Consider the following 14,437-nt stretch of genomic DNA (forward strand, 5'->3'; position numbering starts at 1 on the left):
CCAAAAGGCGGGCGCGGGGTTGCCAAGCCCTGGCGGGCTGCGCAGCGCGGGGATCTGTGGCAGCGCGGGCGCGCGCGCCCGTCCGAGGGGGCGCTGTCCGAGGGCACGTGCGCGGGAGCGCGCGCGGGGAGGGGTCGCCGAGTGGCGGGCGGGGCGGGCAGGGGCGGGGCCGCGGCGGCGCGCGGACGCCGAGCTCCACCGGGTTTCCTGAGGCTGCGGCGCGGCCACCAGCGGGAGGGCGGTAGCCACCGTCTCCAGAGCCTGAAAACCTGGGACTTCGGGGGCGCTGAGGGACGCAGGAGCGGAACCCGGCCGCGGGGAAGAGCCGCGCGGTGCAGCTCGCGCCTTTGCAGACAGCGCTTTCCTCGCTCCGTTTAGGAAGTGGGTGGGGGTGTTTCGTGGCCGGCGTCGGGAGGGATTGGAACGCCCGCGCCCGGAAAGAAAGAATTCACCTGTGTTTGAAGGCAGCTCGTCGGACGTGGAGGGAGCGGCGGCGAGCTCTCGCTCCTGGCACAATGGGCTGTACGCTGAGCGCCGAGGATAAGGCGGCGGTGGAGCGGAGTAAGATGATCGACCGGAACCTCCGTGAGGATGGCGAGAAGGCGGCGCGCGAGGTCAAGCTGCTGCTGCTCGGTAAGGGCGGCCAGGCGCGTCCCGGGGGGCCCTGGGGTCGGGCGGCTTGCTAGGCGCGGCGCCCCGCGGTGGCCGCTACGGGCCCCTCGCGTTTGGAAACGCAGAGCGGACGTGTCAGAGCGGCCGAGAGCGCGTCTCCTAGCGCCGGGGGATGGTTTCCGGGCGAGAGCGGGGCCGGTGCGGTGCGGAGCCGCGGCGGGCGCTCCAGTCCCTGGTCCCCTGCCTGCCTTCTCCCTGGCCGGTGAGAACTCGCCCGCGGGGGGCGGGAGCCTCCATCACTGACAGGCGTTGGTGTGGACCCCGCGAGGAGCCGAGGAGCGGGTCGCGAGTAAGCCCGGTTTCTCTGAAGTTAGCTCAGCCTTCGGAAGATGAAGGGGGCTTTCGTGGCGAGGGGAAAAAAAGAAAACAGCACACCACCCCTCCCCCCTTGAAAACCCTTCGTACGAGGTGTCGTATCGTGGTTGTGGTTTTCCCCTGTCTAGAGTGCCTCGTTTTGTGAAATCAGTTCGCCTATTGTGAGGTTCCGTGGGATCGAAATGTGTCCTTCCTGTTAACTTCCTATGACGACTCAGTAAGTGTAAAGGGAGCACCGACTATATTTACCTTGCTCAAGGAAGTAGGCTATCTATGCGGGATGCTTGGTTTTTATTACTGCGGAGACATGGAAACCATCAAAGTTGGGTAACGTTTGCTCCGGTAGTAGGCAAGGCAGATACTCGAGCGGAGAAACCTATGCGAAAGGTGCGAAAGGGTCACGCGGAAAACGGAATTCTCTCCCAGCTGCCACGGTTTCTGATGAATGAGATTTGCCAGGTACACGCCAGGCTTTTATTTGTCCTTAGTATTGTTCTCTTGGTGGAACGCTATGGGGAGGTCTTTTCCAGCTTCTTGAGAGACCCCCCGAAAAAAAAGAGTAAGCCAGGGTTTTGACTGAAGAATACTTTAGGAAAATAATCACAGCTTAAGATTTGTAGATCTGTGAGTTGGGGTTTTCTTTTGTTTGCTTGCCACCCCCCCCCAACATGCACACTCTATAATCATCTATAGTTATTTAGGTAGGTGAAAGATTTCACAATCTTTATTTGCACTTCAGGCGATTGCTTTTGTTTTAGAACAGTTAAAATAAAAGGAATCTTGCACAAGCCTGTTTTCAGTAAGCTTCTGTTTCATTGGTTTAATGACTGCAGGAAAAATGGTGGGTTTTTTTCTCCATTACTAGTAGGCTTAGAAGCAGCAAAGTTGGCATGACTAAAACTAATAATGATCTGAGTCATTTTGCTAGCAAACTGTGAAATAACTTTGCATTTTAAAGACCTGAGTGACTTTCTTCACCCTTTCCCCCAACATAAATCTTTCTCAATTAATACTGTTTACCTAAGTTTTTATGTTAATAAGAAATAGCATATTTTTGCCTGGGTCAATGTGTTTTTAGTGTCTTGAACATAGAAGAGACACACCTTGATATGGAAACATGTAGATGGTTCTCTTCTGATGTGGATGTGCTTGAGACAAAAATGAAACAAAAGGAAGATTGCAAAGTTCTCTTCCTGCAGTTTCTGCACTCCTGCTCTGATGTATTCTTTCCGTGTATTTTAGTGTGACTCTAGTTTGAGCCAGCCGTCCACCATGTTTAAAGCAGTTGAAAAATTGAGTCCTCTGGTGTTGTTTTATGCTTTAATTAGATGTCTATTGGAGAGAGATGGCCTAGGATAAAGGTCAAAGGAGTTGGTTTTTGCTTATATTCAGAAGAGGTCAGTGTTTCTCAGCCTTAGCGCTATTGGCATTTTAGGCACTGTAATCCTTTGTTGTGCATGCTGTCTTGTACGTTGTGGGATGTTCAGCATTGTAGGATGTTCTTTGGCCTCTACCTGTTAGATGCCAAGAGCAGCCCTCTTAACCTTTGATCCTTGAAAATGTCTCCAGATAGTCCCCAAAGTCCCCTGGGGGTAAAAACTAATCTCTGATGAGAACCTAGATTAACAGGTATGGTGACTGTATAATGTAGAAGTAAAAGTTGCCCCTCTACAACCAGCTACAGTGAGAGTTATAGGAAGGTGTAGCAGAGTCATGCTTTTCAGAAGAAATTATGAGATTTTGTTTTTCTATACCACTAATGTTAGAAAGATTTCAAAATGATTTTTAATATTTTTTAGGTAACTGAATTCCTTCAGTTGTCTTTTCTAGCTTTGGTGTTTTGCTTTTCTCCCTGCATCTTATTTCTCTGTAGAAATCCCTTTGTACCCCTGTTGTGGGCCCAGTTTTTTCTCTTCTTCTTTATCTGTCTTACTCCTACTCCCCTTTTGCCCAGGGTCCCAGCGTTCTAGATCCTATAAACAAAATGCTGGCTTATTTCATAAATGTTATTCTTGGAATGTTTCAAAACACTCCCTCCCCCCCCCAATTTGTCTTTAGCAGTGAAGTTTTGACCTTTGGTTCTTTTATGGATGTTAAAAGGCATATGTGTAAGTAGCTCAATGAAATCATTCCATATAAAACACGACAGCTGAATCAACTAGAAAAACAAAATGGTTTTCTGGGTAATCAATAACCATTGTCACTTCCATTTATATCAGGTCTTCCTCTTCAATTATTTTATTATTTTTTTCATCAAATGAACTTTTTCCATTTAAAAATGCCAGAAATCTCCCGAAGTATATTTAAGATAATATAATAAATAGTTCATTGTATTGCATTTTTTCTTAAGGTGTATATGTATTGTATTTTAAACATCTGGGTTGAGAGTTTTAGGTATGAGATGCCCATTATTAGGGGGAAAAAAGGTACTGGGTGTCTATTATAATTTAAATTTTTTAAAAAATCAGAGCTATTTCACTATCCATATTAGGAACAGTGAATTAGGACTTAAAAAAGAGAGGACTTAGTCTAATCATTGTCCTAAGGGAAATTAGGTCAGTGGTAGAGTGGTTCAAGTCTTCAGGTTTAGTTTTCAGGTATTGGTATGAGAATAATCATCCTAAACCGAAAACTTATTTTTATAATGAAAGTTTTCTTTCCATTATAGATGGCTAATTGCCTGAAGGGAAAACATTTTTTATTGTCATATCTTTGAGGATGTTACAGTTTATCCTTTTTTAAGGGCTGTATCATTAGGTTTTGACTGTTTTTACAGTGAGACTATATTATGCATATGGCCACTTCTTAATTATAATTTTCAAAGATGTAAAGGTTAGATTATACAAAAGTAGAACTTTCATGCATTCTTCATAACATTTCACTCTAAAGCTGAGTTTTGAATCTCTTTTACTCCATCTCATTATCCTTTCCACTCCACTCATCCTCACAGACAAACAAAAATCCACAACCTTTCTCTTTCTGTAGTTGGTTTTAAATATTATAGGTTGAGTGAAAATGAGGTGAGGGATAAGATCTCTTCTGCTTGGTGAATATTTTTCCATTGCTACCAGCAACCAGCTCTTTGAGAAGCTACATCATTAATCTTTTTGTTCCCTTATACTTGCCCTGTGACTTCCTTCGTTGGGAAATTCTGGCATTGCAGGACATTGGATTTTGCGTTGCTTTAGCCATTTCCTTAGCATTGGCTCAGGATCTTAGATGTGGGGAGTCCCATTTTCTTGAGTAAATGGACCTGTATTTCAACATGGGTTCTGTGTTTCTCTCTCACTCACCTACCTTGAGGTTAACGATTACTTTGATAGTCACTACAGGTGGTATTAAAGTGTGTTTTGAAAGGGCTGATTTTTCTGTATCTTCTGTTTCTCCTTAAAATTTGTAGTTCAAGTTCTCCGATGCCACTGGCAGCCTAATTGCAGAAGGCTTTCCAGCATCTGGTATTTCGCCTCTTGCCTACTCTTGGTATCGTGCTAATTCCTTGCTCAGAAACCTTTGTTGACTTCTCCATTGCCTGCATAAAAAAACTTTCTTCTAGACCTCGCTTCCCTCCATCCTTATGCTCTTCTCCTCAGGGCACCCTCCTCCTCCAGACAGGAACAGTTGGCATATGGTGAAGCATATTGTGCTCTGGTTTCTAGTTTGGTTTAGCTGTGTGCCCTGCCTGTTTCTCGGACTAGAGTGAGCACTTCGGGGGCAGAATCATTATCAGTTGTACTTATATGCATCCCGAACAACCATTTACTTTGTCATGTGCTTAATTAGTTCCTAATTATGTTAATACCTTATATAGAATTAGGACTTCATCTAGAATATAAACTGTATACTTGGCCATTTTCAGTATTGATGGGAATAATTATCCAGCCAAACAAAGTAAACCAAAAAGGAATATTAACAGCATGTGATGACCAAAATAAACACATGGTATCTAAAAGCAGATTCGTTTAAGAATTCTTTCTGATTTTTATGAGAATTTTTCACAGTCCTTATATTATTTGAAAAATTAGAAAAAAATAAAGAAAAATGACAGTGGATATTCAATGGAGGAAAGTCTGCTGTGTTGCAGTTGTTATGTTATTCCTTAATTTTTTTTTTCTTTTGTACAGATCTTATTTTGTGATCTTTATTTTTGGCCTCTTTTAACCATAAATAAAGAGCATGAGTCTTGTTAAATTTATCAGTGATGGGAAATCTAATGCCAATATTATAGGACTTAGAAGATGCTTGGAAATGTAATGCCCGTTTTCTAGGATTTAGTGGGAGATGTTATTTAAACCGGGGAATGATTGCTATAATTTTTTAAACAAAAAGTGAGCATCCAACCACAGTCTTACTGTTCCTTGTTTTGCATGCCTCAGCTTTGGAAAGTTCAAGCTACCACAAATTCCCATGGGAGGACCTGAATGTATTTGTTGCACTTCTAGGTCACATATTTCTTGGTCACATGTTCTGGCATATGCAGTTACCCAATGTGTGACTTCCCACAGTGTGACATTGGTGAAGCTCAGATCCCAGATGGCATTTGAGCTTTATGAACTAAGGTCAGCAGCACCTAATCTTGTAGTGCTTAGACTGCCTTCTGTCATAACTTGTTAAATACTAATTAAAAATCTTAGCAGAAATAAGGCAAACATCATTTTAAGGTGAATGTTCATTCCTTAAGTGTAGTGGCTTTTAAACAACATAAAATGTAATGAGTTTTATGTTCCTGGAGGTCAGAAGTCCAAAATGGGGTTCACCAGGCTAGAATCAGGAGGTCAGCAGGGCTAATTTTCTTCTAGAGGTCCCAGAGGAGAATCTTTTTCTTGGCTTTTTCCAGCCTCTATCTAGAGGCTCCCTGCTCTCATTGGTACATGGGAACCTTTCTCCATCTTCAGAACCAGCAGTGACTGGTGGAGTCTTTCTCAGGTAGCATTGTTCTTATGCTAGTCCTTTCACTTCCAGGGAACCCTGTGATTTCATTGGGTCCACCTGGATGATGCAGGATAAGTCCCTTCCTTCAGGAGACTTGTCTTAATCCCTTCCACATAGTTTCTGTTCCCATGTAGGCTGACATGTTCTCAAGTTCCTGGGACTGAGACATGGGCATCTTTGGGCATCTCATGGGCTATTACTCTGCCTCCCACAGTCTGCCCTCTGGCTGCCAAAGATTTATGTAAAATGCACTTACCGAATCCCAACATCTCCCACAGTCTCAACCCATTACGGCGTCAGCACAGTGTCCAAACTCTCATCCAGATCTCATAATCTAACTCATTTTTGGTGAGATTCTGGGTATAATCCATCTTGTGACAAAATTCCTCTCTGCCTGTGAACCTGTGAAACTTGAGAACCTGTCATCTGCTCCTGTAATACGATGGTGGGACAAGCACAGGGTATCAGCTATAGATCTTCCTGTTCAGAAAGAAAGTGGAACCAAAAAAGAGTCATCCGGTCCCTTGCACTGTGCAAACTACATTAGGTTTCAAGACCTGGGAATAATCTTCTGATCCTCTCTACCTTCAGGGTTCTAGACCCCCCCCCCTTCCTTTTTAATGAAAGGTAGCGTGTTTGCAGCTTGAGTAATTTTATCAGCCAGTTTCTTGCCTATAGAATACTTGTGACCTGATAGGTTTTTGGACTCTCTCATCTTTTTTCCTTTACTGTTTTATAATAACCAGCAAGAAAGAAAACAGCTTGCACCTTCCAACAGTTTGCTTGGAAATCTTCTCATCTAAATACCCAAGCACATAGCTTATATGTTCTGTTTTCACATAACCACAGGACATAATTCACTTAAGCTTTCTGCCACTAGGTAGCAAGGAACCTCTTTCTGCTATATAACAACACGTTCTTCCTTCCCGTCCAAGTCCTCGCCAGCAGCACAGTTAAAGTCCATATGTCTGTCAGCAGCATGTTCATGGCAATGAAAATATTTCCTGAGATCTCATATGTTTTCTCTAATATATGTTCAGATGCTTAATATAGGTGTTAACACCTGTATTTCTAATAGTGTGTTGGGGGCAATCCAGGCTTTTACAACCTTGTTCCTCAAAATTCAGCCTCTGCCTTTTGCCTGATTCCAAACCCATTTCCGAATGTTCAGTATTTTTTTTTTTTTTTTTTTTGTGGCAGCATCACTGATACCTCACGTATAACTTAAGAGCATGCAAAATGATTATGACTTCATTTTCTTCAGTTCTTTGCAATTTATGTGACTATCATGATAACAGTAAAATCACCAGTTTTCTGGTGCTTCGTATTGAACCCGTGATATTTCAGTCCAGGCATAGTGTTAAAGAATAAGACTTTTATTTTTGTTTGCCTCTGCTTCAGTGAAGTTTTTCCTGACCATCCAGTCTAAATTTGTCTTCCTTCCTCTCCCTTCCTAATTACACCATTTTGAAATCATCTTGTGCATCTACTTTTTTATTGTCTGTTGCGCCTTGTGTTAGGGTTGGCTTCCTCAGAGCGTGAATCCTGTCCGACTTGTTTATCATCGAATGACACAGAGTAGTCCTTTCATAAATGGTGATTAAATGATTGACTAGTTAAATTATTGAACATTAATTTTGACTAATAATCTTTTAAAAAGTTGATACATTTTTCTTGTGCCTTGGGTAATTTTAATGAGTTTTGGCCCAGTGTATTCTCATTTATTTCTTTCATATCTTGCTGGTTATTGTAACTAAATTACTCACACTCTTCTAAAAACTAAAATTAATTTAGGATACCTAATTCTTGTTGCATGATCAGAAACATACTATGACTCTTGGGAAATTAGGTGTAGAGTGAAATGTGATTTTTATATTTGCGTATCCTGGACATTTTTTCTTTTTTTTCTTTTTCTTTATCTTTGTGGACACTTTGTTTTTAATAGGATTGTTGCATTGCTATTTCACCTGTTATTTGAGCGCTTTCTTAAAAGGCTTGCAGTCATACAGCGTGACCTCAGATATATTCTCACAATCATATCTTTCACAGCAGGACAATGAGATTGTAACTTTGGCTTTCTGGAGCCAAAGTTAGAGTGCTCAGAAACTGACCACAGTCTATTCTTTATGTCTTTTCTATCCTTATGTGGCAAGAATTGTCATTGGGGCATTTGCAAAGTGCATTGTGTATTTTTGGTTTTGAGTTATGCCTTAGGCTTACCAAATCCTTAAGAGAATTTACAATTTACTTAGGGAAATATATACATAAAAGTAGTTCCTCATAATGGTAAATAGGGAAGAAATGATATAATAATAGATACTAGGGGAGGTGAGCTTTAACACTGGGTGTCTTCATTATTGATCACAGATGAGGGTGGAGGTCACGTACCTCTGAGAAATTACCTCTCAGAATAACTGTGGTTATAAATCTGTCCATTTCCATGCATTTTTGGGCTTATTTTTTGATCCTGCCTGGCTGTAAGCTCTATTATATAGAAACCTGCAATCTAGAAGAGACTTTGCTATCTATGACGTAGTTTTCTTACAGTCTCCACATAGAAGGAATTTTAGCCCTCCAAGGTTTATTTCGCTCTGTGCAGAGACTCTCTACACAGGGAAGGGCCATTGACCTGGCAGTAAAATGTTTCCCTTGAGATCTTGGTCAAGTTATCCTAATTCCTGAAGCTTTAATTTTCTTTTCCATAAATTCCGGATAGTAAATGTACCTACCTCACAGGGCTGGGGGACAAAGTAAGCTGATACATCCAGGGTACTTAGAGTAACACATGGCACAGCAGTTCTTAGTAAATATAAGCTGTTAAGATAAACACTTCAGAGATTCTTTGGAGTCAGCCCTCCCTCTCTGTCTCCTTCCGGTTCGATCCATTTATGGTCATAGATATTAAATCTTTTTGTTGGCTCTTCTTAGCCAAGGGTATGTACATAGCAAAGATATTGAGAAGTATAAAGCCAATCTTAATTACTAGTTTCTGATCCAACCATGGCTTCCTTGTGGGACTTGGCTTTCTGCTAACAGTATCCCCATTGGGAAAAGACCAGGTAAATATCTGTGCTGTTAGGAATTCTAGAGAGAGTAGATTTTAAGTAATTGGAAAACTTTACAGATGATTTAAAAGTAATTTTTTCTCCCTTTTATTACCTGTTTTTAGAGTAAATGTATTAATTTCCTGTAAACTTTCCTTTTTATCTTTCTTAAAAATAAAACAAGGCTGTTAATGTAAGTTTTGAAACATTATTTGAATTGACTCAAATGAATGTGCCATTTCTCTGGTGAATTTATGATTAGTTGCCACGAATTTAAAACCTTTTCGAAACTTTCTGTACTGGTGACTCAAACAGATTCCTAATAAAATTCCAAAATTACCATGAATATACTTTTAAGAAAGAAGTAGCATCTCTTGAGAAAGTGGTAGTAACCTTGATATAGAAACAGTGGAACATTTACTCTGTGATAGTATTTGTCTCTTTTAATAATATTTCAGAGGAGTCTCTTTTAAGACTTAGTCTTGAATTACCTGGAATTCCTTCTGCTTTTATTTTGCCTTTCTAAGGCACAGTCTGAATTTTTTTCTAGTAATTTACTTATCTAATCTATATTGTAATTTTTTTGTTTGTTTGGGCACATGTCTTTTATTTGACAGACTTCCATGATATTTAAGAAGCATTGGACCTGTAAGTAAATGGCACCTAAGATCAATGTAATATAATAGGAATTAGAAGAAAACCTCCTTATTGGTAGTTCTGAAGTTAATCTAATTTCCAGAGTTAAATTTATTTCAGTGCAATTTAAAATTGATCTACTGAGTTTTTACAAACTGAGCAGTCAGTGTAATCAGCAACAAGATCAAGAATTATAGGCAAGGGTTATGCTGTGACTGTGACCAGTTGCCAGTCTGGCCAGTCTGGAACCGATGAGCTGGTGCACTGGCTCCCACTCAGCCTCCCAGAACCTTCCATCTATCCTGGTTCTCTCTGCCATCTTCATATTTCTCTAAAGACTCCTGCATCCTGGTCCATAAACATTCTCAAGTCATGCCCAGCATTAAAAACAATAAAATCCAAGCAAGATGGCCATACTCTCCTTAAATCATTTTTAGTCTCTCATTTTCCATCTAAACTTTTCAAAATAATGAGGCTGCATTCCATTTTTACTTTTTCACTTTCCATTCACTCTTAAATTGCTTTTTATTTTTAAAAAAAGGTATTTTTCAATTATATAGGAATATTGAGAAATAAAACAGGCACTCTTGTAATCTGTATAAATATATTTTTTTAAAGAGAAACTATCTGGGGCGCCTGGGTGGCTCAGTGGGTTAAAGTCTCTGCCTTCGGCTCAGGTCATGATCCCAGGGTCCTGGGATCGAGCCCCTCATTGGGCTCTCTGCTCAGTGGGAAGTCTGCTTCCTCCTCTCTCTCTGCCTGCCTCTCTGCCTACTTGTGATCTCTGTCTGTCAAATAAATAAATAAAATCTTAAAAAAAAAAAAAAGAGAGAGAAACTCTTATGGTTAGTCCCTTCTGTAATTAGGTCACGCCTCTCATTCTGACTTCCTATCTCTTAACTTTTCTCCAGTTTTTTTTTAAAATCTCCTTTTTATGTTACGTATATATCTTTTAGTTTACCTTATCTATTTAGCAATAAACTAATCTGCCTTTTAACATACTGTTTTTAATTTTATTAGTAATATTTATATTTCTAGGAACTCTAAATAATCTTTTGGAAATAGTTTTTTCCATTCTTATATTTTGTAGCTTTTTAAAAAAGTCACTTTCATCATACCATACTTCATAGTCTCTTTGTGAAAGATTTATTATGTAAAGTTCTTAACAGTTCACATATTTGTAGGGTGTTGACTGTATTTCACAGTAGGTAGATCGTGTGCTCTAGTAATTTTTTATTGTGAGTGCATAGTAACCAGCACATTGTGTGAATCTTGTGCACTCCAGGTTGGCTCTAGTTTTTTCTTAGTCTCGCGGGGTGAGGGTAGAGGGCAGATTTACTTTACTTACCTTGTTACCACAATATTCTAAAATGGAAGGCCCCATCTCTCACCCACTTACCCAAACCACTTCCTCCTCCTCCTCCTCCTCCTTGCTGTTGGCTCTATTTTAGTTGGTGGCACCACTGACCCTTGATTTCTTATTTGCTTTCACACCCATTTAGTCAAAAGCTCCATTGACTTTGTTTTGTAAATTTGTAAATTTGACTTTGTTTTGTAAATATTTTGCTTATTTTCCTGTCTCGCATTTTATCATCCAGCAACACTGAACTCAGGGTTTTTCATTCCTGTGCAGGTTTGTTTTTTTTTTTTTTTTTTTGCCACAGACCACCCTTTTCTCATGTGGTCTCTGCTTAGGTTGAGGAGTACGTGTGCGTATGTGTGCATGTGCATGTGCTCGTGCGCATGTGCGTGAACCTGGTTGGCTCTCCCAGTACTGTTCTGGACTTATGATTAACTCCCATGGTGTCCCAGTTCCTGGCAGCCAGTTTTTTTTCCTTGCCTGCCAGCGTCCACTGCTTATTGGTCTATTATGGCTCATTTTGTTCACGGCCAGGACAGTTTCTCTTACAGTCTTGCTCCTCCTTTGTGTCTCATGGGTGCTGTGGACCTTCTGATCTCTGTTTTTCCTGGGTAGCCCTTTGCTGCAGAGCCAGGACTGGTAGCCAGGCTCTTTCGTCGCTACCTTGAGTGCTCTGTCTTCTCTGGTCACATCAAGCATGTTGAAAATTCTATGTCCTGTGCATTTTGCAGTGGTGCTAATATGCCCCGGAGAGATACCTCGGGGTCTTTCTTCTCCCTGGATCTCACATAGGCTCTTCTGCCTTGAGCAATCTCTTCATCTTCTCTGACATTACTGGTCACCTCTGAAACTGTGGCTCAAAAAGGGATATCAAGATAGGTGACTCCCGGCCTCTCTCATCCCTAGCTGCCTCCTGCATTTGCCACTAGGCCATGGATGACCCTCTGGTTACCAGGCTAATGGTCTCTGCCATGCGATGCCTGGAAAGTGAAGCACTTGTACCCATCCATTTTCATCTGATGACACTAATGCACCCCGTTTGCCTCTTCTCTCATTATGCATGCAAATGCAAAGAGAAAAAAAAACACATCAGTAATTCTCAAAATACTTCTAGCATTACATCCTCTGTTGTTCTTTCCATTCCTGCTCTGACGTTAGGCCTTTTCACACTTGTCATTATTGTATGCTTTTGCTGGTCCAGGTATGCTAACCTTATCTTCCTAAGGCAGCTCTTCTTAAATTTAAACTTTAATATGCATTGAAATAAGTTGGAATCTTTTAAAATGTAGATTTTCATTCTAGGTCTGGGATGGAACCTGAGATTCTGCATTTCTCACGGGCTCTCAGGGACTGCCTTTGCCACTGAGCCCCAGGCCAGTCCATACTTTGGGAAGCAGAGTTCTAGAGCTGGTGATCCTCCTGGATCTTTTCCATTTATTCATTGGATAAGCATTTTTCACGACTTATGCCGTTTTGGCCATATTCATGAAATCTCCCATAACCTCATCTTTAAGGTATTTAAAACAGTGCTTTGCACAGAGCTATCATTTATACACACACGTATGTACACATGCGTATGTAACACCTGTCACACTTACATAGTTAAGCTCTTAGTGTTAACCTGAAATGGTTTTTTAGTAGAATATTTTGAGGAAAACTATTTGATATGATCTTGCATGGAAGCATGCACTTCCTGGAGAGTGATCAAACACTATAATTAGCCATAATGAGTCTTCAGTATATTTAGCAAGTATTTTTAAAATGGATTTCTTCTTTTGATGATATGATTATTCAAGTCAGGTTGAATGTGACCTTATAAATATGTTTTTATGAACATTTTCATCTAGTAATATTCATGATGACATTCCTTTCTCAGAAGTAAATAAAGGATGGTTGCAAACTCTAAGAAAGTTTATAGTCATTGGTCTTGAAATAATTGATCATACTATTTTTATGTAACCTCATCTCTCCTAATCTCACCTCACATACAACACGATTTCCATTGCCTTCTTTAAAAGGCAATTCTGATCTTAGAAAACTGTCCTTTCCATTAATATTTACTGACAAGTACTACAAAATATGAAACATTTTATGATTAAATATAGCATAAATGACCTATCACTTCTTTTCATTTGCTGGTTAGGCTTAACTCTAAGTTAGTTATGACACCTGGTTCTTATAAAACGTGTAAGTTCATTCAGTAAATATTTATAGGCGCCAGCTCTATGGCCTGCATTATCTAGGTATCTGGAGATGGAACCGTCTCTGGAAGCTGATATTAATTAAAAGAGAGGAAACATTCTTCAAGTAGTTAAGTATTAAAATACTGGAAACATAGAATAAAAGCAATATGGGTATTTTGGCTTGTTTACTAGAAAGTTTAAAGCTTAAGAAAATGGGTTCTGGGTTTTTTTCTCTCTTTTGTCTTACTGTGTCTTTGGTGGAGTAGATCATTTTAACTTTGTTTTGGATGATTGCATTTTATACATCAGGTTGAAGTTTATTGCTTTTTGCCAAACGCTATTCAAAAACTTCCAGATCAAGGAATAAATAAGGAACTCCGAAGTAATTTATACCATGCACATGGCCATGCTTAGAATTTTAAGACTAATTTCTTGAAAAGTTTAACCAACAACATAGCCCATGGGAGTTTTAGCAGTTATATTTGAGATGCCTTAAAGTTTGATATAAAATGTAACCAATATAGGGGCACCTGGGTGGCTCAGTGGGTTAAAGCCTCTGCCTTCGGCTCAGGTCCTGATCCCGGGATCCTGGGATCGAGCCCCATATCGGGCTCTCTGCCTGGCAGGGAGCCTGCTTCCTCCTATCTCTCTCTGCCTGCCTCTCTGCCTACTTGTGATCTCTGTCAAATAAATTTAAAAAAAAAATGTAACCAATATAAAAAGAGTAGTTCTGAAGAATAGAAAACTCTTAACAGACTCTTAGTATAGCTATATTTGGAGAGCCAGTCAGCAGAACTTTATAATTCATAGACTTGTGTAGATTTTGAAATATATTTGGGCATGTGTATGTTTTTGTTCATCAGTGAGCAAGTGTTATTTTAAAAAAAACAAAACCAGAAATGTTAGAAAATTCAAACATCAGAATGAGTCTTTCAGATAAACAACTCATTTTTTTCTGAATAGAAGTAGAAAATGCTTTTGTAAAGTTTTTGTAGAATGAACCCATAGACATGGGGAACTAAGTTGAGATCTCAACTTAAATATTTTCAGAATTGTGTGGTATTCTAAAAATCATTTAGCATAATGGTTTGGGTTTCTGAAAGTTAAGATTATTTAGATTTATGTAGTTTTAGTCATTAAATATTATATGAATAAGTTTGCAACCAAGATATTCAGTGCATTTAAATAGGACATTTTGAGTAAGAGTATGGAGATGTCATTTAACCTTTGCTGCATTTTCAAGGTTTAGTTTGTTATTAAGATTCTGAAACTAGATACGTGTACGCCTTAAAGGGGAG

The 14,437-nt window shown here is 40.1% G+C and overlaps 1 protein-coding gene across 1 annotated transcript in view; it reads left to right on the top strand.

Annotated features, from left to right (window-relative positions):
* Window positions 1–243: 243 nt before the first annotated feature.
* LOC111155312 (G protein subunit alpha i1) overlaps window positions 244–14,437 on the top strand; it is an 82,318-nt gene continuing 68,124 nt past the window's right edge. The window contains exon 1 of the mRNA XM_022515455.1: window positions 244–633. Within this exon, the coding sequence (XP_022371163.1) occupies window positions 516–633 (118 nt within the window). The 5' untranslated portion in view covers window positions 244–515. The remainder of the gene's footprint in view (window positions 634–14,437) is intronic.

Source organism: Enhydra lutris, unplaced genomic scaffold (assembly GCF_002288905.1).
Source record: "Enhydra lutris kenyoni isolate GAN:26980312 unplaced genomic scaffold, ASM228890v2 scaffoldscaffold40, whole genome shotgun sequence".
NCBI classification, from domain to species: domain Eukaryota; kingdom Metazoa; phylum Chordata; class Mammalia; order Carnivora; family Mustelidae; genus Enhydra; species Enhydra lutris.